At 47.5% G+C, this 24,311-nt stretch overlaps 1 protein-coding gene across 1 annotated transcript in view; it reads left to right on the forward strand.

Annotated features, from left to right (window-relative positions):
- The window catches only part of DEF6 (DEF6 guanine nucleotide exchange factor), a 799,533-nt gene that overhangs the window by 209,931 nt on the left and 565,291 nt on the right, over nt 1-24,311 (forward strand). Inside the window, exons 3-4 of the mRNA XM_073575620.1 lie at nt 6,716-6,856; nt 7,044-7,220. Coding sequence (XP_073431721.1) covers nt 6,716-6,856; nt 7,044-7,220 — 318 coding nt within the window. The remainder of the gene's footprint in view (nt 1-6,715; nt 6,857-7,043; nt 7,221-24,311) is intronic.

Here is a 24,311-nt window from a genome sequence, read left to right on the forward strand (position 1 = left end):
TCCTGTCCTATTTAGTTAGCTTGGGCCCCATCATTTGCTCAGCCTATCTTTCTATCTGTGTGAGTGTTTTTTCATCTTGCTTCACCGTCATTATATGTTGGGGGCTGCCTATTGCTTTGGGGTCTGCTCTGGGGCAGTTTAGATTTCCCTTTCTGTCTTTAGGCTATTTAGTTCTCCGGCTGTGATTGAGGGGTCTAGGGCACCGTAGCAACCCCCCATGGCTACTGCTAGTTGTTGTTGATAGGTTCAGGGGTCTGCAATCCGATAGCTGCAAACTTCTCTGGTTTTCTGGACTTAGCTAGTATTTCTGTTTTTGCCTCCTACGGTGACTCATTCATAACAGTTCTGTGTCCGCTTGCTGTGCGCTCTTTGGCCGGGCTCTGTGAGCTAACAGACTCAGGCTTCCACGTTCAGCGGCTGTGCGGCTCTGTCAATTAACAGAGTCCGCTCCTGTTCACACTGGGTGACTTAACCCACGTGTAACTGTTTTCACGCCGCTCTATTCTTCCGCCATTGTCTTGCAGCAGTGTACCACCTCTGCACAGTGGACCCCAGACTGCGAACGCACCAACTACTAGTTTATAATTTGGTGCATTCCGCCAGCGCTAACATTATCCTAGCGCAAGGGTCTGGCTAGTAATGGCGGTCGAAGAGCGACTGCATAGGTACATCCAGCAGCTGGAGGGTAGGTTGCCAGCGCTAGAGCGTTCCACCTCAGCTGCGGATGTTACCTCGGTCGCCGTCCCAGCAGCTACAGAGGCTGTCGCCCGTGTTTCCAAGGCCAGTCCTGCCCCGACCTTGTCCTGCCTCCTGCTGCCCGAGAAGTTCTCGGGTGATAGTGCTTCATGCAGGGGTTTTGTGAGTCAGTGCTCCATTCACCTGGAGTTGCTGGCCACATGATTTCCCTCCGAGTGGGACCAAGGTGGGGTTTATCATCTTCCTCCTGTCGGGCAGGGCCCTGGAGTGGGCCACCCCACTGTGGGAGCGCGGGGATCTCCTGGTACAGAATGCCACCCATTTCCTGGTCACTCTGAAGCAGGTGTTTCTGGGTCCTCATGTCACGCACGCACTTCAGTTGCTGGCTCTAACCCAGGGTGCGTCTCTGGTCAGCCAGTATGTCATCCTCTTCAGAACTCTGGCCTTGGAGCTGGAGTGGCCAGATAAGGTTCTCATACCTGTATTCTGGAGAGACCTGGCTGATCATGTCAAGGATGCCCTGGCCACCAGGGTGGTGCCCACCACTTTAGAGGAGCTCATTACGGTCTCTACCCGAATTGACATTCGCTTCACTGAGCAAGGGCTGGAGCGCTCCAAGTCCCGCCAACGATATAAGTTGGCTCCAAATTTTGCTAGACCACTGGAACCTCCCGGTCAGCCCCCCGAGCCTCCAGAGGCCATGGAGGTGTCCCGCATGGGGTCCAGGGTCCGGTCCGTGTGGGTACCTCCAGTCTGCTTCCGCTGTCGGCAGACTGGGCACCTTGCTAACCAGTGCCCACAGCGCTCAGGAAACGCTCCCGTCTAGTGCTTATCGGAGGGGGCCTACTAGACACCGCAACTTTCTCCTCCAAGCTGCTGTTTAAAGGGACGTTAGAGTTTAATTCTTCCACTCTGATTGTGGAGGTTTGTGTGGACTCTGGGGCGTAGGGCAATTTCATTTCATCTGCCTTCGCTCAACAACACACAATCCCCCTGTTCTTACTACCTCATCCAGTCACCATCAGAGTGGTGAATGGGGCTACACTCCCGTCCCAAATCACTCACCAGACGGCTCCACTGAGACTCTCTTTGTCTCCTTCTCATCAGGAGATACTGGCTCTCCTTGTTATGCCCGAAGGGATCGACCAGGTCCTCCTAGGGGTTCCCTGGCTACGATCTCACTCTCCCCACATAGAGTGGTCTTCGGGAAAAATCCTCGGTTGGAGCAAGTCCTGCGAGGGTAGGGGTCTGAGGGACTGCGTACAGGTCACTACTTCTGAGGTTCCTGCAGATCTCTCCTCGCTTCCCAAGCCTTATCAGCAGTAAGCAGACGTATTCTCCAAGAAGGCGGCAGAGATCCATCCGCCGCACCGCCCTTACGACTGTCCTATTGACCTCTTGCCCGATGCTGAGCCTCCCTGGGGTCGAGTATATCCCCTATCTCTCCCAGAGACAGAGGCCATGTCTCAGTATATCAGGGAGAATCTGGCAAGAGGATTCATTAGGAAGTCGGTGTCTCCGGCGGGAGCAGGATTCTTCTTTGTCCAAAAGAAGAATGGAGAATTACGTACATGCATCGATTACAGGGGCCTTAACGCCATAACCGTTAAGAACAAGTATCCTCTGCCCCTGATATCGGAACTGTTTGATAGGCTACGGGGAGCGAGAGTGTTTACTAAGCGCGGTCTGCGGGGAGCATATAACCTGATTCGCATCCGTGAGGGGGACGAATGGAAGATGGCTTTTAACACGAGAGATGGGACTATGAATACCTGGGGATGCCCTTTGGGCTATGTAATGCTCCAGCCGTCTTCCAAGACTTTGTGAATGACATCTTCCGGGATATGCTTACCACCTCGGTAGTAGTCTATCTGGACGATATTCTCATTTACTCTCCAGACATTGACTCCCACCGGAGAGATGTTCGCAAAGTTTTCGATCTCCTGCGGGCCAACTCTCTTTATGCCAAATTGGAGAAATATGTGTTTGAGCAGGAGTCCTTACCTTTCCTGGGCTACATCATCTCAGCCCAGGGTTTGGCTATGGATCCTGCCAAGCTACAGGCAGTGATGGATTGGCAGGAACCCCATTCTCTCAAAGCGGTGCAGCGCTTTATGGGGTTCATAAATTACTATCGACAATTCATTCCCCATTTCTCAACTTTGGTAGCACCCCTGGTAGCCCTCACCAAGATGGGTGCAAATCCCAAACTGTGGTCGGAGACTGTCTCCAAGGCCTTCGCCTCCATTAAGTCCCACTTCGCTAGCGCTCCCATTCTACATCGCCCTGATGTAGATAAGCCCTTCATCCTGGAGGTGGATGCCTCCTCCGTCGGTGCTGGAGCGGTCCTTTTTCAGAAGGACTCGCAAGGTCGGAAGCACCCATGCTTCTTCTTATCTTAGACCTTCACACCGGCGGAGAGGAATTATTCCATCGGGAACAGGGAGTTGCTAGCAATGAAGCTGGCCTTCTCAGAGTGGAGACACCTCCTGGAGGGGGCTCGCCACCCATTCCAGGTGTTCACTGACCACAAAAATTTGGTCTATTTATAGACAGCCCAGCGGCTGAATTCTCGCCAGGCCAGATGGTCCTTGTTCTTCTCCTGATTCCATTTCACACTGCATTTTCTCTCCGGGGAAAAGAACGTCCGGGCCAATGCTCTTTCTCGCTCTGTGGTGTCATCAGAAGAGGAGGATCCTGGGCTGATAGTCCCATCAGAGAGCCTGAGGACCGAGGCTCCGGTTGCTCTCGAGTCTGTACCTCCAGGCAAGACTTTGGTCCCTGCCCATCTGCGACCGGAGGTCCTCTCTTGGGCTCATTCGTCCAGGGTGGGTGGCCATTTCAGGATCAAATGGACCTCTGAACTCCTGGCGAGGAAGTACTGGTGGCCGCATATGGCTCGTGACGTCAGGGACTATATTCAGGCGTGCGTCTCTTGCGCCCAGAATTGTCCCTCTCGGCAGCGGCCCACTGGGTTACTCTATCCTATGCCGATTTTGGACAGGCCCTGAGAGATGGTCGGTATGGACTTTGTGGTGGGTCTGCCCAAGTCCAGCGGCAGCACTGTCATTTGGGTGATCACCGATCATTTCTCCTAGATGGTGCATCTGGTTCTACTCTCTCGGCTACCTTCGGCACGGGGCCTGGCAGCGTTTTTTATTAAACATGCATTCCGCCTGCATGGTATGCCGGATAAGATTGTAAGCGACCGGGGTCCTCAGTTCGCGTCTCGGTTCTGGAGAGAGTTCTGTTCTTTGCTCAGCATTAAGCTAAATCTCTCCTCGGCCTATCATTCCGAGATGAACGGGTTGGTTGAGAGAGCCAACCAGACCCTGATGACATATCTGCGACATTTTGTCTCGGCCAGGCAGGATGACTGGGCATCCTTGCTGCCATGGGCGGAGATCGCCTTGAACAACCACCGGTCAGACCCCATTCCTCTTAAATTATGGCCAGCATCTGCACGTCCCCGTGCCCATGCCTGTGTCGTCCATCGACTCCAGGGTGGCAGACTGGGCGGTGGAGGCACGTGACACTTGGGATCGCACGCAGGATGCTATCCGGGCCTCCAAGAAGAGAATGGGGTCCTCCGCTGACACTCACCGGCGCCCGGCTCTGACCTTCGCCCCTGGCGACTTTGTGTGGCTCTCCACTCGAAACATCAGGCTGCGGGTGGAATCCGCTAAGTTCGCACCGCGCTATATTGGTCCTTTCAAGGTCCTTGAGCAGATTACCCAAGTGGTCTACCGCCTGGCTCTTCCACCACACGTGGCCATCTCGGACACGTTTCATGTGTCTCTCCTTAAGCCGGTTCACATGTCCCGGTTTTTGGAGCCATCTGCCGGGACATCAGACCTGTCGTCAGACGAGTTTGAGGTCAATGCCATCGTGGGATGCAAGGTGATGTGGGGCAAAAAATTTTATTCGGTGGATTGGAAGGGTCATGGTCCAGAGGCTCAGACCTGGGAGCCGGTGGAGAACATCCACGCTCCTCTTCTCATTGCGGAATTTGAGCAGAGCGAGACTCAGAGAGGAGGGGGCCCTAGAAGGGGAGGTAATGTTAGGCGTCGGGTTCCTGTCGATGCACAGCGTGAATCCTGACCCTTACTTACGGTGGTCTCCCATTCCTCTCCAGCCACATAGGAGGTTGCTCAGCAAACTCGTTGGTCCCGGCGTTCTGCCCAGACCAGCTCCGTGGGTTTGCTTGCTGCTGCCACCTCTGGCACAGCTATGGCAATACATGCTGCTCAGCAGCGAGATTCTCCAGGGACTAAGTCCCCATGTCGGGCCACTGAGCATGCCTGTGGAGTGATCTCCCATTGGAGATCGAAGGTCACGTGCTCAGGTCCTGCTCCTGTTCGGATTGGCCCATCCGAGAAGCCACGAAGGTCCCGGACGCTTGCGGCTATAAAAGGTTCGCATGGTCCCTCGGCCATGCGCTAGAATAGACTATTTTCAGACTATAAGGAGTGAGTGATGAATGCACGTATTAATGTCTCTGGTGAATGACTCATTATGAAACCCCTACCCTTGGTACGCATGTGTTGTGCAACCTAGCCTGCTAGCGCCCAGCACCGCAGACTCCTGCCTCTCACATGTTACCAGCCCCTTACAGGGACTTTACAATTAATCTCCCTGCTTTATACCTTGAATCTTCTTTTGAGTATGGTTTGAGATAGACCTAGGATTAGGTCGATACCTAACCATATAATACTCACATCTGGAATATTTCTTTTGTTTGCAGTATTTTCACTATTTGATCTATTGAAAAATTTAAATGAATTAAAACTCATAAAAACTTCTTCAAAGACTCTTTTGCAAGAATAATTCAGTTTCGGAGTGCGACGGTCCATTCATTGACTATTGCCTGTGGTCTATCCACGCTCAGTCAGCACCTCTCTTTATAGCAAGAGTGCGCGTCTTCTTTCTTCTACCAGGCTTAGGCATAGGTAGGTCAGAGTCTGAGTCAGGCATTAGTCATCATCAGTGACTCAGCACGCCACAGTGCAAGTGCTCCACACTCCATAGTCAGCGTCTTTAGTGGCGTTCGTGGCAGCGACGCCGCGCGCTCAGTGGGCCTAGAGGGACTCTAACCCCGTGTCCTTGGGGGTAGAGTTCTCTGGCTGCTTGCTGTGCGCTCTTTGGCCGGGCTGTGAGCTAACAGGCTCTGGAATCCATGTTCAGTGGCTGTGCGGCTCTGTGAATTAACAGAGTCTGCTCCTGTTCAAACTGGGTGACGTAACCCACGTGTGACTGTTTTCAGGACGCTTTCTTCTTCCGCCATTGTCTAGCATCACCAGGAGCAAAACAGTAACAATGCAGTGATATGACAAGAATCTGCATAATTAATCATATGCAAAATAGTTGCAAGTCACATTTATGTATGAGATAGCCAAGATGATTGTCTATAAAATGGTGTTAGTCTCACATTCACACCAGTAGTGGATGATGAGATATGGAGCCTGAAAGTCAAAAGTTCTAAACATTGTTACTCTTTTTCTCATCAGTGTAAATCTTATTGAACATCTGCGCAAGGAGTTGACACTTGCAATATGGAATAGGCGCTTTCACATCTGAGACAACTGGAGGAGTTTTCTCAAGAGGAGTGGACAGATGAATAAGTGTCATTGAGAATTGCAGAAATCATTTGTTTCCAGTGAATGCCTCACAAGGTTGTGCAACAAAATGTTATGTTAAGGATACCATCATTTCTGTCCAGGCTTTTTACATCTACTTTTTTTCTGTTGAACCACAATATAAAAGCAATGTCTCATTTTCATTAGTTGATGTTCAGTAAATTGAAATAGAAAATTACTTTTGTCAGTCTCAAGTTATTTCAGTGACTATTGTGAGTTTTACTTACTTTAACAGAAGGCTACCAATAGTTGTGTCCATGTGTGTACAAGGCTGCTATTGTACACAAGTCTAATATTAAGCAGAGAAAGTCTACTATACAGAATTCCTAATGTACAATTAAGATTCAGAAAATAAAATTCACCCTGTTCTTCCTTTTTATTAGGTGCTGTCTCATAATCTCTACACAGTACTCAACATTCCGCACGATCCTGTGGCTTTAGAAGATCATTTTCGTGATGATGATGATGGCCCAGTTTCTAGTCAGGGTTATATGCCTTACTTGAACCAGTACATATTGGACAAGGTGGGTTGTTTTTTAATGTTTGCTTCTGTATTATATCATAGAATTTAAATTCTGTACAGACTATATGTTAATTCTTTCCAATATGCAGTTGTTTATGGGAAGAGAAAATTATTGATATTTATTCAAAATAATTTTACTTCTTTGTTTATTTTCTTTATTCAAAGTCTTCTAATCATATTTGCTTTAGGTTGTAGATGGTTCATTTGTAAAGGAAAGCTTTCATGAGTTGTGCTGGACTCTGACAGCCAAGAAGAACTACCGCCCCTTCGGCGTGACACTTCCCAAAGAAGATGCTTTTCATCTTTGGTGTCTCTTCAACTATCTGTCGGAAGATACCTATCCACTCACCATGGTCCCCGATGAGGTGAGCTATGTGTCTATATAAAATAGAATAATAGAGAATAGAAAATGAAAGTTTGAAAAAAAACTAGGTTGTACCCTATTTCAGCAAGATGTAAACCATATTCCAAGAGCAACTTGTTCCTTACAATAGTGCCTTTCAAAAATAACATTTATTTGCTTAATAAGAATAAACTACATCATTGTTTACAAATGTTGTAACATGTATCCCTTCATTACTGGTCATAATTGGGCCTTGATGCCTACAGCAAAATTTCACCTTACTGCCACATGCTTAGGAGAATGACAAAAACTCAAAAGAGGACCTGTCGCAAAAAAATTGAGCTAAATACCTTGTAAAAATTCCTGCACTCCCCTGACTCTGCTCCCTTAAAAGGAATCTGTCACCCTATTTTTTGTCTATCAGCTGCCGGCACCGACATCAGGGGCTTATCTACTGCATTCTGTAATGCTGTAGATAAGCCCCCGATGTAACCTGAAAGATAAGAAAAAGGAGTTAGGGCCCCGTCACACATAGCGACTCACCAGCGTTCCCGACAACGATATGAACTTGTCAGGCTCCCTGGTGTGTCGCTACATGATTGCTGGTGAGCTGCCAAACAGGCAGCTTCACCAGCGATCAGGACAGCGACACGCGGGTAACAAGTGACGCACGTCGCTTAGTTACCCACAGTGTACGTTAAGATACTAGCGCGCTGGTGCAGGGAGCTGGTAACCAAGGTAAACATCTGGTTTCTAAGCGCTGCGCAGTGCTTAGAAACCCGATGTTTACCTTGGTTACCAGTGTCCAGCTCGCTGATCGCTGGTCTCCCGCCTGCCACACGCAGCGATGTGTGCTGGCCAGTGGGAGACGAACGATCAAAAAAATGTCCTGGCCATTCCAGCACGATCAGCGATACCCGGCAGGGGGGGCCGGTCGCTGATTAGTGTCACACACAGCGATTTCGCTGGTGAGATCACTGTTGCGTCACAAAACTTGTGACTCAGCAGCGATCTCGCTAGCGATATTGCTGTGTGTGATGAGGGCTTTAGATTATACTCACCCTGACATTCGCTCCGGTCCATCTGGCGCCTCCCATCTTCTAACGGTGACGTCCGGCGCCTGCGCACTGCAGTTTTCTGCTCTGCCCTCAAAAGGGCAGAGCAGTGTGCATGCGCAGGAGCTACGACAGGCAGCAAAGAAGAAGACGTCACCGTTAGAAGGGAGGCACCGGACCGCAACACCTATCAGACCAAGACCGGACTGCCCCCCCGGTGAGTATAATCTAACTCCTTTTTCTTATCTTTCAGGTTACATCAGGGGGGCTTATCTATAGCATTACAGACTTTACTTGTGCAAATGAGAATAAAGATGATCCTTTTACAATGTGACAGCCCTTGAGATATTTGTAGACAGCTCTTAGGTCTCCTCTCAGTCTTCTCTTCTGCAAGCTAAACATTCCCAAATCCTGTAACCTTTCCTCATAAGACAGGGTTTGCAGACCGGTCACCATTCTGGTTGCTCTTTTCTGAACTTGCTCCAGTTTGTTGATGTCTTTCTTAAAATGTGGTGCCCAAAACTGGACACAGTATTCCAGATGAGGTCTGACCATAGAGGAGTAGAGGGCAGAAATGACTTCACGTGATCTAGACTGTATGCTTCTGTTAATACATCCTAGAATTGCATTTACCTTTTTTGCTGCTGCATCACACTGTTGACTCATATTCCGTCTGTGATCTATTAGTATACCCAAGTCTTTTTCACATGTGCTGTTGCTTAGCCCTATTCCTCCCATTCTGTATATGCTTTTTCATTTTTATTGCCTAGATGTAGTGCTTTTCATTTTTCCTTGTTAAAAACTATTCTGTTAGTTGCTGCCCACTGATCCAGTTTATTTATATCTTTTTGAATCCTCTCTCTCTCTTCTCTAGTATTAGCTATCCCTCCTAGCTTTGTGTCATCAGCAAATGTAATCAGTTTACCCTCAATTCCTTCATCTAAATCGTTGATAAAGATGTTGAACAATACAGGGCCCAGGACAGAGCCCTGGGGTACCCCACTTGAGACATTCTTCCAACTGGATGTGCAGCTATTTACTACCACTTTTTGTTTCCGATCACTAAACCAGTTATGAATCCACCTAACAGTTGCCTTGTCCATTCCCTACTTAGCCATTTTTTCAATAAGGATTGTGTGAGATACTTTGTTAAATGCTTTGCTGAAGTCAAGATATACTATATCTACAGCATGTCCCTGATACACCCAACCAGTGATTCTGTCATAGAAGGAAATTAAGTTAGTCTGACATGACTCAATAGTTACAAACCCATGTTGACTCTGTTTAATCACTTCATTCTTATCCAGGTACTTACATACATGTTGTTTAATAATTTGTTCAAAGATCTTTCCTGGTATAGAAGTCAGACTCACTGGCCTATAGTTGCCTGGGTCCACCTTCTTCCCCTTTTTGAAGATAGGAGCAACATTTGTTCTTCTCCAGTCTTCTGGGACTTCTCCTGTTCTCCAAGAATTTTCATTATGGAGAATTATGGAGAGGGGTTCAATAATTTCTTCTGCTATCTCCTTCAGTACTCTGGGGTGTAATTCATCTAGACCTGGAGACTTGAATTCATTTAGGTTAGCTAAGTGTTTCCTCACTATATTTCTGTTTATATATATCCTGGATTCTTCTATTCCCTTAATAGGACAGTGAAGAACAGTTGATGTTACATTTCCTTTCTGAGAGAAAACAGATGCAAAATAGGAATTTAAAGTTCGGCCTTCTCAGCATCCTGTCTTACTATTTCATCATTTTCATCCTGTAAAAATCCTATAGCATCTTTGACTTTTCTTTTACTTTTGACATATCCCCAAAATCCTTTATTATTGCTTTTGATGTCTCTTGCAAGCCTCAATTCATTGTCAGCTTTAATAATCTGATTTGTGCCCTGCAAGTTCTGCAGACAGCATTATATTTTTCTTTAAATATGCCTCCCTCTTTCCATTTCATAAACATTTCTTTCTTCCTTTTTAGCATGTGCTTAAGTTCTGTGTTCATCCATCCTGGTTTCCTTAAATGCTTCCTATTCTTCCCTCTTTTCGGAATTGTTAACAATTGTGCTTTGAGAATTTCATTTTTCAAGATTTCCCATCCTTCCTGGATATTTTTGTCCTTAAGGATATCCAGCCATTGGATCCCTCCAATTCTTTTTCTGAATCCCTCAAAATCTGCCTTTCTGAAATCTAACCTTGACGTCTGAGTCTTCACAGGTCTTCCTCCTCTAGTTATCCAAAATTCTAAAACAGCATGGTCGCTACCTCCTAGGGTCCCAGCCACTTTTACCTCCTCAACCATTTCCTCCCTGTTTATAAGGATTGGATCCAACGTAGCAGATCCCCTTGTTTTCTTCCCTACCTTTTGGAAGATAAAGTTGTCAGCAAGAGAGGATAAGAATTTCTTTGACCTGTTAGTTTTGCCTGAGAGAGATTCCCAACAAATGTCAGGATAGTTGAAATCTCCCATAACAACTATGTCATATTTTTTGGAGAACTTGGCCATTTGATGCATAAAGAGTTCATCCATATCTTCAGCTTGCACAGGCGGCTGTAGTAAATGCCTACAATGGTGTCCTTTCCATTGTAGCTCGAAACATGTATGGATTGATCTCTGTTATACACACCACCCCTTTTATTGCTTTGCTGTCTGAGATGCCCATTTTTTCATTATTTTTATTTTCAAAGCATTTTCAATAAAAATTTTGTGATATTTTAATTCTTCCGGTGTGTTAAGCTGGTTCCACCCCTATTTGCCTTCACTCTGCCCTGTCCTTAACCCCTTCACGACCTTTGACGCCACGTAGGCATCATGAAAAGTCGTGACAATACGACCCATGACGCCTATGTGGCGTCATGAATTGATTGCCCCCCTGCGGGTCGGGTGACCGGGGTCACTGAAAGGTCACCCGACCCGCACACAAAGGACCCTTCAGAGTTAACACTTGGGGGTGTGGCTTAGCCCCCACGTGCCTACGATCGCTCTGATTGGCTGTTAAAAGTGAAACTGCCAATCAGAGCGATTGTAATATTTCACCAATGAAAATTGGTGAAATATTACAATCCAGCCATGGCCGATGCTGAAATAGCATCGGACATGGCTGGACACCGAGACCCGACCCCCCCACACCGACTGACGGCACCGATCGGCTGCCACCACCGTCTGATGGCACTGATCGGCAGCCGCTGTCATAATCTGCCCCCCCCAGCCCTCCGATCACCCCCTCAGCCCTCCGATCACCCCCTCTCACCCTCCTTTGTGCCTCCGATCCCCTGCTATCTGTCCCGGTGTCCCGCCGTCCAGCGTCATGGGCGCTGCCATCTTGGAAGATGGCGGGCACATGCGCAGTGCGCCGAATTGAATCTGCAACGCTGCAGATTCATTCATTTATTTAGATCACTATAATAAACTTTCATAGTGATCAAAATAAAAAAAAAGTAAATCACGGCCCCCCTTATCACCCCCATAGGTACGGACAAATAATAAAAGAAACAAAATATTTTTTTTTTAATTTTTCCATTAGGGCTAGGGTTAGGGCTAGGGTTAGGGCAAGGGTTAGGGCTAGGGCTAGGGTTAGGGCTAGGGTTAGGGCTAGGGTTGGAATTAGGGTTAGGGTTAGAAATAGGGTTAGGGTTGGACTAAGGGTTAGGGTTGGACTAAGGGTTGGAATTAGGGTTAGGGTTGTAATTGGGATTAGAGTTAGGGTTGGGTTGGGATTACGGTTAGGCTTGTGGTTAGGGTTAGAGTTGGGATTTCGTTAGGGGTGTGTTGGGATTAGGGTTGAGGTTAGGGTTATGATTAGGGTTGGGATTAGGGTTAGGGGTGTGTTGGGGTTAGGGTTGGAGATAGAATTGAGGGGTTTCCACTGTTTAGGCACATCACGGGGTCTCCAAACGCAACATGGAGCCACCATTTATTCCAGCCAATTTTGCGTTCAAAAAGTCAAACGGTGCTCCCTCCATTTCGAGCCCCGCCATGTGCCCAAACAGTGGTGTACCCCCACTTATGGGGTATCAGGGTACTCAGGAAAAATTGCACAACAACTTTCGGGGTCTAATTTCTCCTGTTACCCTTGGGAAAATAAAAACATGGGGGCTAAAATAATTATTTTTGTGGAAAAAAAATGATTTTTTATTTTCACGCCCGGTCGTTATAAACTTCTGTGAAGCACTTGGGGGTTCAACGTGCTCACCACACATTTAGATAAGTTACTTGGGGGGTCTAGTTTCCAAAATGGGGTCACTTGTGGGGGGTTTCCACTGTTTAGGTACATCAGGGGCTCTGCAAATGTAACATGACGCCCACAGACCATTCCATCAAGTCGACATTTCAAAACGTCACTACTTCCATTCCGAGCCCCAACGTGTCCCTGAACAGTGGCCCCCCCCCCCACATATGGGGTACCAGCGTACTCAGGACAAACTGGACAACAACTTTTGTGGTCCAATTTATCCTGTTACCCTTGTGAAAATAAAAAATAGTGGGCTAAAAATAATTTTTTGAGGAAAAAAAAATAATTTTTTATTTTCACAGCTCTGCATTATAAACTTCTGTGAAGCACTTGGGGGTTCAAAGTGCACACCTCACATCTAGATTAGTTCCTTGGGTGATCTAGTTTCCAAAATGGGGTCATTTGTGGGGGGGTTTGCACTGTTTAGGTACATCAGGGGCTCTGCAAATGTAACATGACGCCCACAGACCATTCCATCAAGTCTTCATTTCAAAGCGTCACTACTTCCCTTCCGAGCCCCAATGTTTGCCCAAACAGTGGTCCCCCCCACTTATGGGGTACCAGCGTACTCAGGACACACTGGACAACAACTTTTGGGGTCCAAAATATCCTGTTACCCTTGTGAAAATAAAAAATAGTGGACTAAAAATCATTTTTTGAGGAAAAAAAAATATTTTTTTATTTTCACGACTCTGCGTTATAAACTTCTGTGAAGCACTTGGGGGTTCAACGTGCTCACCTCACATCTAGATTAGTTCCTTGGCTGATCTAGTTTCCAAAATGGGGTCATTTGTGGGGGGTTTCCACTGTTTAGGTACATCAGGGGCTCTGCAAACGTAACATGACGCCCACAGACCATTCCATCAAGTCTTCATTTCAAAGCGTCACTACTTCCCTTCCGAGCCCCAACGTGTGCCCAAACAGTGGTCCCCCCACTTATGGGGTACCAGCGTACTCAGGACACACTGGACAACAACTTTTGGGGTCCAAAATATCCTGTTACCCTTGTGAAAATAAAAAATAGTGGACTAAGAATCTTTTTTTGAGGAAAAAAAATATTTTTTATTTTCACGGCTCTGCGTTATAAACTTCTGTGAAGCACTTGGGGGTTCAAAGTGCACACCTCACATCTAGATTAGTTCCTTGGGTGATCTAGTTTCCAAAATGGGGTCATTTGTGGGGGGTTTGCACTGTTTAGGTACATCAGGGGCTCTCCAAACGTGACATGATGCCCACAGACCATTCCATCAAGTCGGCATTTCAAAACGTCACTACTTCCCTTCCGAGCCCCAACGTGTGCCCAAACTGTAGTCCCCCCCACATATGGGGTACCATCGTACTCAGGACAAGCTGGACAACAACTTTTGGGGTCCAATTTATCCTGTTACCCTTGTGAAAATAAAAAATAGCAGGCTAAAAATTTATTTTTTGAGGAAAAAAAAAAATTTTTATTTTAACGGCTCTGCGTTATAAACTTCTGTGTAGCACCTGGGGGTTCAAAGTGCTCACTATGCATCTAGATAAGTTCCTTAGGGGGTCTAGTTTCCAAAATGGGGTCATTTGTGGGGGAGCTCCAAAGTTTACGCACACAGGGGCTCTGCAAACACGACATGGTGTCCGCTAACGATTGGAGCTAATTTTCCATTCAAAAAGTCAAGTGACGCTCCTTCCCTTCTGAGCCATGCCGTGCGCTCAAACAGTGGTTTCCCCCCACATATGGGGTACCAGTGTACTCAGGACAAACTGGACAACAACTTTTGGGGTCCAATTTATCCTGTTACCATTGGGAAAATAAAAAATAGAGGGCTAAAAAATCATTTTTGAGGAAAAAAAAATATTTTTTTTATTTTCATGGCTCTGCATTTATAAACTTCTGTGAAGCACTTGGGGATTCAGAGTGCTCACTACACATCTAGATAAGCTCCTTGGGGGTTCTAGTTTCCATAATGGGGTCACTTATGGGGGTTTCTACTGTTTAGGCACACAGGGGCTCTGCAAATGCAACATGACGCCCGCAGAACATTCCATCAAAGTCTGCATTCCAAAATGGCGCTCCTTCCCTTCTGAGCTCTCCCGTGCTCCCAAACAGTGGTTCCCCCCCACATATGGGGTATCGGTGAACTCAGGACAAATTGCACAACAACTTTTGTGGTTCAATTTCTCCTGTTAGCCTTGTGAAAATAAAAAATAGCGGGTTAAAAAATCATTTTTGAGCAAAAAAAAATGATTTTTTATTTTCACTGCTCTGCGAAGCACTTGGGGGTTCAAAGTGCTCACCACACATCTAGATAAGTTCCTTCAGGGGTCTAGTTTCCAAAATGGGGTGACTTGTGGGGGAGCTCCAATGTTTAGGCACACAGGGGCTCTCCAAATGCGACATGGTGTCCGCTAACGATTGGAGCTAATTTTCCAATCAAAAAGTCACATGGCGCTCCTTCCCTTCCGGGCCCTGCCGTGCGCCCAAACAGTGGTTTATGACCACATATGAGGTATCGATGTACTCAGGAGAAATTGCCCAACAAATTTTAGGATCCATTTTATCCTGTTGCCCATGTGAAAATGAAAAAACTGAGGCTAAATAAAATTTTTGTGAAAAAAAAGTACTTTTTTTTTTTACGGATCAATTTGTGAAGCACCTGGGGGTTCAAAGTGCTCACTATGCATCTAGATAAGTTCCTTGGAGGGTCTAGTTTTGAAAAATGGGGTCACTTGTGGGGGAGCTCCAATGTTTAGACACACAGGTGCTCTCCAAATGCGACATGGCAACCGCTAAATATTCAAGCATATTTTCCATTCAAAAAGTAAAATGGTGCTCCTTGCCTTCTGAGCCCTGCCGTGCACCCAAACAGTGGTTTATGACCACGTATGAGGTATCTGTGTACTCAGGAGAAATTGCCCAACAAATTTTAGGATACATTTTATCCTGTTAACCATGTGAAAATGAAAAAACTGATGCTAAAAGAAAATTTTGGTTGGAAAAATTAAAATGTCCATTTTTTCATTCCATGTTGCTTTAGTTCCTGTGAAGCACCTGAAGGGTTAATAATCTTCTTGAATGCAGTTTTGAGTAGCTTGAGGGGTGCAGTTTTTAGAATGGTGTCACTTTTGGGTATTTTCTGCCATATAGACCCCTCAAAGTGACTTCAAATGTGAGGTGGTCCCTAAAAAAAATGGTTTTGTAAATTTTGTTGTAAAAATGAGAAATTGCTGGTCAACTTTTAACCCTTATAACTTCCTAACGAAAAAAAATGTTGTTTCCAAAATTGTGCTGATGTAAAGTAGACATGTGGGAAATGTTATTTATTAACTATTTTGTGTCACATAACTCTCTGGTTTAACAGAAGAAAAATTCAAAATTTGAAAATTGCAAAATTTTCAAAATTTTCACCAAATTTCCATTTTTTTCACAAATAAACGCAAAAATTATCGACCTAAATTTACCACTAACATGAAGCCCAATATGTCACGAAAAAACAATCTAGGAATCGCTAGGATGCATTGAAGCATTCCTGAGTTATTACCTCATAAAGGGACATTGGTCAGAATTGCAAAAAATGGCCAGGTCGTTAAGGTCAAAATAGGCTGGGTCATGAAGGGGTTAAAGCCGCACATCCAACCTCTTGCTCAAAAATATTTCCAGAATGCATCATTTCCTAAACCCCAAATTTACTAAATTTGTGCTAAGGCTAGCTTCAGACTAGCATTTTTGCCTGCAGCGCACATCGCCGATAAGCCCCGCCCCTGCCGCGCCCCCTCCGGTCATCTCCACCTAGTGTCGCACATCGCTGCATGCGATCTGCACACCCTATCTTTAGCATAGGGTGTGCAGACCGTGTGCTAGTAGAATTTTGCGTGCACTGCGCCCTTTTGACGGTGCTCCGAACGCACCAAAATGCAACATGGTGCGTTTGGCGCATGTCACCGCACCGTCAAAAGGGCGCAGCGCACGCAAAATCCTACTAGCGCACGGTCTCTGAGTGACTCACCTAGAACTGTGACCTCACCCGCATACTTCTGTCAAGCTACACAGTGTTGGAGACTGCACTTCACTTCGCATGACAAATCCTGGTCCCAGGATCCCGCACAGGATGTTGAAGACTCACTGTCACCGCCGGGAACCGGATCATCAATGCCTTCAGGACGACACCGGAATCATCACACGCTAATTGCGTTGACGTCGCCGTTTGAACCTAGGACTCTGCATTCAGGAAGCAGTCGAACTGATAAGTTAACCCTTCATGAACAGTTGCTATACTGATTACAATTGTTATCTCACCCTGCACATTCATTGTGCTCATATACTGTAGTTTGCTATACCCCTGTCTGTCCCTTCTAGCCCTCTTTTTAAGTAAAATCAACATTAACCCTTACTCTTTCTGCTGTCTGTTACTGCATCTGCCAACCTTCTCATACTTGGCGTAGTCGGCAGGATGCAATCCAACAGCACGGAGGCGGCAGACCAAGCAGTTGGGGTAGGCTCAAGGTCCAGCATATCTCTGGGGGTGATGTTGAGCAACCTCCCAAAGTTTACTGGGAACAATACTATGCTATGGAGCTGGACTGAGCGGATCAGGGAAATGATGAGTATGCACTTCATGACCCCTGAATTAGAGGCGGAGGTTGCCATGATGGCTTTAGATGGAGAGACGAGGGATTCTGTCATGCTACAATCCCCTCGAGAAAGGGAAACTTTTAATAAGGTGTTAGAAATACTGGAGGAAACACACAGAGACCCTACGGACATAGGGGAGTTAAGCATGCATTTGTTTTGTTTTGCCGGGTTCAAAGGGAGGGGGAGACGGTGACCCAGTACATGAATGCGTTACAGGAGATCCATACGGCCATTACTAGAAGAGACAGCATAGGCATTGAGTCTACTGACATAGTACTGCAGGATCAGTTGGTGACAAGCTTGAGAGACGTGCTGCTGAAACACACCTTGCGAGAGTGCTTGTAGGTAAATCCACGCATGACCCTTTTCAGAGGTGGGGAGCGAAGCGCGTACACGCGAGCAGAAGCAGGGGGTGACAGTCCCGGCGGGGAAGGTCCAGAATGGAGAGGTATCTATGACGATGGCCACCGAACCGAGATGGGTGGAAGAGTTGCGGAAAGAATCCAGGATATATGAGAAGAGTTCACTGATTCAAAGAAGAAACCAGCAGCATTATCAAACCCGTCTGGGGGTAGAACTGGTCCTGAACCTCGTCGCTAAGAAAGAACGTCCCCCAGGGAAGAACTCCCTACATGCTACAACAGTGGTGAGATTGGACATTTGGTACAGGGTTGGTAGACACTGGCTCGCAGGTGACCATGATGCCTGAAACATACTTCTGATGACATTTCCCTGAAGCGACGCGCCCTGAATAGGGCCCGGTGATAAAGTTGACGGCTGCTAGTCACTTACCCATCCCAGTCGCAGGGGTGGTCTGGATCCAAATCACCATCTGTGGTAAAGACCTGGGTCGGGAGTGGTGTTGACCGCCGGTGACGCAGGAAACAGGCATGCTGTCACTCTAGGGATGAACGTGCTAAAGGAATTCGGAAGTCTTCTCATCGAGTCCCCAGATGTGTTCCTGAAACAGTGGAGCCCTCGCACTCTCCAAAGGAGAGTGTTCCAGCAGCTAATCCATGCGGCCGAAGCCCAAGAAACCTCTAAAGGTGGGAAGATGTTGGGAATAGTGATCGTCCCAGCCACAGCCAACCTTGTTGTGCCACTGGGCCAAACCGTGCTTACTCTGCCCGTCCGTGCTTGTATCCCTCTGGAAGGAGTCAAGATACAGATAGAGCCAGCTGTTATTGAGCAACTACCTCCAGGGCTCCTCGTTGCACGGACATTACCTACTGTGCACGAAGGGGTGGTCCCAGTGCGATGTGTTAATTTGGGAGAAGGCAATATCACGCTCCCACCCTGGAGTTAAGTAGTGCAAATTCTGGGCATGCCAGAAGAACTGATGCCACCACAGGCCGTACAATTGACAGTGAAACAGGGAGATCCTTGAACCATGGCTGTAGACACATTGTAACGGGGTCTTCTTTGCTGTAATACCTCTTTACATTACCACCCCATTTCTCAGGAGGTCCACTCTGCTTTTCCTCACTTCTGGATGAAGAACGCTGGCTCGAAAGGCTTTGTAACATTGGAACATATAAAAGATCACTGCTTCTCCATGTATTTCCAGTGTGACAACATTTTACTCATCGGTCTCAGAATATATATACATACAGAGGACAGGACAATCAATGTGTGTTGGGCCAGTAGACAACAGGCTCCAATTAAGACGCCAGATGTACATTACAATAGCCGTGGGATTTAAAAAGGTGGGGGGAGGTCTGAAGTGGGATATCTCGCTTACCTCTGCCCAGGGGGTCACAGCCGGTCGGTTGCTGCATTAAGGGCATACATCTCACATTACACCTATCATACATGCATCTCCTATTCTGGGTGCTGGGGGGGTTCTGTAACACGGCTCCCCCCTTTTCAGCGATGCGATCGGCATACACAGTCTGATCCTTAACGGATCGGCTTGGGGATGACCGAAGTCTATGGGGTTGGTACAAGTTCCGTTAGTCGACTTAGTGCATCGGCGTTACCATTTTGTTTGCCGGGTCTGTAGTGGTGTAGTGGATGGTGAAGTCTAGAGGTTGTAGGGCTAAACTCCACCGCAATAATCTGGCGTTGTCTCCAGAGACCTGATTAAGCCACACTAGGGGATTATGGTCCGTTTGGAGGGAAAACTGTCATCCATACAAATATGGTTGTAACTTCTTGAGTGCCCATACTACTGCCAGGCACTCCTTCTCAATGGCCACATAACTTACTTCGTGGGGCAATAGTTTCCGACTCAGGTAAGCTACCGGGTGGTCTTGACCGTCCGGCCCAACTTGGCTCAGCACTGCCCCAATCCAAACATAGAAGTGTCTATGTGAACAAGGAAACGTTTAGTTGGATTGGGTGCGGCAAATACCGGGGTATTTGTGAGGGCATCCATTAGCTGGCAGAAGGCTTCCTCACACTTGGGAGTCCAGGTTACCTGGCGGGGGAGGTTCTTACGGGTCAGATCAGTGAGGGGCTTGGCTACACTGCTGTAATTGGGGACAAGTTTCCTATAATACCCTGCTGTCGCTAGAAACGCCATGACCTGGGTTTTAGTGCGTGGGATGGGCCATTTGGCAATGGCTCAATCTTGGCTGATTCTGGTCGCTGTTCCCACTTCCCATCCAATTTCATCAATACTGAACCTCTGCTTTGCCCACGTGACACTTATTGGGGTTCAAGGTGATTCCGGCCTTCGCAGCTCGAGCTTGTCTCCGGATGGTCACAGGATAGGTCTCAGCCAGAGGGGCGACCGAGAATGCAGACATGGGCCCCAAGTCATTTCCCAGCAAGACATCTGTAGGCAAATCCTCCATCAGGCCGACCTCAACAAGGCCATCCCCGACTCCCCAGTTCAGGTGAATCCTGGCAGTGGGCAGTCGATGAATGGCTCCCCCTGCTACATGGACGGCCACTGTCCGGTCCGTCTTCTCTTGGTCCTGGACGAGATGAGGCTTCACAAGGGTCAAAGTTGGTCCGGAATCTCATAGTCCCTGCATACATTTCCCATTAACCCACACCGCCTGTCGATGCTGTTGTTGATTATCTGCATGGGCTGCCTGCACGGGGTCTACTTCATGCAGCACTTCCTCCATCTCTTTCATCCCTGGATTAGTCATAGCCCCCAATGCCGGGTCTGCTTCGCCCTGGTAGTAGTCTACAGCGGCCCGGTTGACGGTAGCTGGCCCGGTTGACGGTAGCCATTCCCGCCTTTGGCCACTGGGTACACTGAGTCTGGTTGGGACATTGTCTTTGCAGGTGGGGCATTGCACCCCAGGGAGACTCTGGTAAGCCAGGGTTTTAGCTGGTCCCCCGACAATCTTCTGTGGTTTAGAGGCCTCCAGACCCATGGGAGGGCACCAAGTGACAGTCTTTGATCCTGACAACTGAGACCTCCTGGAATCATGATGTTCATCGGCCAGACAAGCAGCCTCCTCAAGAGTCATTGGCTGTCTGTCCCGAAGCCATTCTTGTGTCTCGGGGTTTAGTCCAGTAAAGAATCGCTCTAACAAGAAGAGCTGGAGGACGTCCTCCTTAGTGGTTGCTTGGCTCCCTTGTACGCTCTGTAGCAGTGACCGCCGTAGTTTATAGGCCCATTCAGCGTGGGTATCTGTTACCTGTTTTATAAGTCCGTGAAACTTTTGGCGGTATGCCTCTGGTGTCAGTGCATACCGGGCCAAGATCACATCTTTGACCCACTCATAGTCCATACAGTTCTCATCAGGCACCGTGCGATAGGCGTTCGCTGCTCGGCCTGTCAGCTTGCTGGCCAGAACCTGAACCCAATCCTCCAGCTTCACTTGATAAAGGGCACACTGCCGCTCAAAGTCCTGCAGAAAGCTATCAATGTCTTCCTCTGCCTCCCCCAACTGTCGGAAGACATTAAACTGGATTTTTTTGTGGCTTACTGCTGATGGTACCTGGGCGGAGGTCAGAGCTCCCCCTGCTCGCAGACTCTCCTCTCTCCACTCTGCCATCTCCATCTTGGCTAGCTCTATCTTGGCTAGCTCTATTTTGTTCCGCTCTGCCATCTCCATCTGGGCTAGCTCTATCCTGGTCCGCTCTGCCATCTTTTCCTTCAGATCAGTACGCACATCAGCCACCACCTCTCATACGATCTCTACTGCCGGGTTTAGGCCATAGAACGCCAGTCTGCTCTTTACCTCCCTCTGGAATTCAGTTTCTTCCACGTTCATATTGAAAGGCGCTGCACTGTCGTGTTCCATGATGGCTGCTATCAAATCTGCTTTTGCTTTGTTGCTGGAGATTAACCCTCGAGCTTCCACCAGGTCTTTTAATGTATTCCTCTTTAACTTCTGGTAGTTGTTTTCCATTCAGTCCTTTACTCCTATAGACGGGGTATCATATCCCGCTGTTGCCACCAGTGTAACAGGGTCTTCTGTGCTGTAATACCTGTAATACCAGGATGCTGGCTCGAAAGGCTTTGTAACATGGGAACATATAAAAGATCACTGCTTCTCCACGTATTTCCAGTGTGACAACATTTTGCTCATAGGTCACAGAATATATATACATACAGAGGACAGGTAAATCAATGTGTGTCGGGCCAGTAGATAAAAGGCTCCAACTAAGATGCCAGACGTACATTACAATAGCCGTGGGATTTACAAAGGTGGGGGGAGGTCAGAAGTGGGATATCTCGTTTACCTCTGCCCAGGGGGTCGCAGCCGGTTGGTTGCTGCATTAAGGGCATACATCTCACATTACACCTATCATACATGCATCTCCTATTCGCGGTGCTGGGGGGTTCTGTAACACACGTCTTCAATACTAGAACCCCAACACCTGCAGGAGGGGCGCCGTATACTGGAGCAAATGCAGGCCGAATTAACAGAACTTACACAGCAACAGGTCCAGCATGTAGAAGCTCTATTAGGGCGATATCAGGATGTGTTTGTAAGTCATGAGGATGATTTCGGCTTCACTACAGCAATCACCCATGAGATTCCAACTGGAAATGCAGTACCCATAAGAGAACGATACCGACAAATCCCACCGCAAATGTACCAAGAGGTAAAGGGAATGCTGACACAAAAGCTATAGAGTGGTGTTATTCGAGAGAGTCAGAGCCCATGGGCTGCTCCCATTTTGCTGGTTTGAAATAAAGATGGAACTTTACGTTTCTGTGTGGACTATCGTAAACTGAATGCCTGCACTGTGCGAGATTCATATCCATTGCCAAGGATTGAGGAATCATTGTCTGCATTGGGAAGCGTGAAATACTTCTCGTTGCTGGATTTAGCCAGGGGCTACTGGCAAGTATCGATGTTCGAGCATGACCGAGCAAAGACGGCCTTTATACTATCTATGGACCTGTACGAATTCAACAGGATGCTTTTTGGCCTGGCTAACGCTCCTGGTACTTTCCAGCAACTTATGGAGAGATCTAGGTGACTTGAACTTTGAGGCCACTCTTTCTTGGGTCTTACTGAGTATTATCAGCAATTTGTAAATAACTTTACTCACATAGTGAACGCACTGCTGAAACTGTTCAAAGGGGTGTCATCTGGAGCAAAAAACAGGACTATTATATGGGCAAATCACCAGAAGAAAGCGTTTCGTTCTCTGAAGGTGGCTTTGACTGAAGCACCAGTGTTAGCCTATGCTGACTTCTCTCAACCATTTATTCTCTACACTGATGGAAGACTGCATGGACTCGGAGCTATGTTGTCCCAGATCCAAGAAGGAAAAGAGCAAGTAATCTCCTACGCAAGTCGGTCCCTCCATGACTCTGAAAGGAATCCAGACAATTACAGTTCATTCAAACTGTAGCTGTAGGCATTAGTGTGGGCCATGACGGAGACGTTTGCAGAATACTTGTCTGGCTCTGAAGTTCTGGTATGCACTGACAATAACCCTTTGGCCCACCTGGAAAATGCAAAACTAGGGGCCCTGGAGTAGCACTGAGTGGTTCGGATGGTGAAGTATCCAGAGTGACATACAAGAAACCTGGGCCCAACCGAGACGAAGAACTGGAGGCTGAAGAGGTCTCTGAGTTACGGGATTCTGCCAGGACGTTGGAAGCTGCGCAGGAACAGCTACAGGCAGTGTCCCAGGAATGCATACTAGGACAGCCCCATGTTTAGTAGTTCCGGTTAAAACAGGAAGATGGTGAACATGCTCAAATGAGACAGTGGGTAACTCTAAAGCAACTCCCCAGTCAGAGAGAGAGGCGCCCTGTCCCCAGGGACTCTGCAGATCCTTCGGCAGTGGGAAAGTCTCCAACTGAAGAATGGGCTATTGTACTGAAAGTTCCAACTACAATGGGAACTGGGTGTCACCTGGCAGGTGGTGATCCCAAGTCGCTGCTACCTAAGGTAGCCACAGAAGCACACGAAAGAGGAGCTCACTTTGGTCAAGAGAAGACCTTTGAGTGGCTGCAAAAGCTAGTTTATCATCCTCGACTGAAAGCCATGGTGGAAGAAGCCTGTGAGAAATGTAGAAACTGTGAATCAGCTAAACTTCCGGAGCAGAGAGCTCCCACATAGACCATCATGACCTCTGCCACTCTAGAAGTACTGATGATAGATTACCTGGCGAATGGCCCGGCTCACCACGGATATGAACTTTGGTGATGACGGATCACTTCACGAAGTTTGCCGTTGTGACCCCAACATGTGATCAAACAGCCAAATCTGCAGCACAAGCCATCTGCAAGAATTTCATTCAAGTGTACGCTTGCCCAAAGAGAATCCACTTCGATCAAGGTGCCTGTTTACTTGGGTGAGTGATGGAATAACTGCATCGCCAGTACCAGGTCGAAAAATCTCGGACGACGCCTTATCACCCTCAAGGAACTGGAACCTGTGAGCAGTTCTACCAAAACCTGATCCAGATGTTAAGGATGATGGAGTAAGACCGAAAAGCCTGGTGGTCTGAATTCGTAGCTGAGTTAGTGTGGGTGTACAACAACCGAGTACATCGCACCACTGGTTACACTCCATATACCCTGCTGTTCGGCCAGCCAGGAAGAGAAATTTCTGTACATGAGTTGGATCCAGAGGAGGACTACCCATGGGTCGGGGTCTCCACCTGGGTCCGAGAACATCGTCATCGTCTGCAGACACTACATCGCTTGGTGCAGACCAAATTTTGGGAACTTGAGCATCCAGAGACAACTCCTCTGTGAGAGACAGCTATCCAAGCCGGGGATCATGTGTTGGTCCGAGATAAGCATCCTCGGGACAAACTTAAGTGCCAGTTGGAAAAGACCCC

The sequence above is a fragment of the Dendrobates tinctorius genome, unplaced genomic scaffold, assembly GCF_039654945.1.
Source record: "Dendrobates tinctorius isolate UK_male_01 unplaced genomic scaffold, ASM3965494v1 ptg000045l, whole genome shotgun sequence".
NCBI classification, from domain to species: Eukaryota; Metazoa; Chordata; class Amphibia; order Anura; family Dendrobatidae; genus Dendrobates; species Dendrobates tinctorius.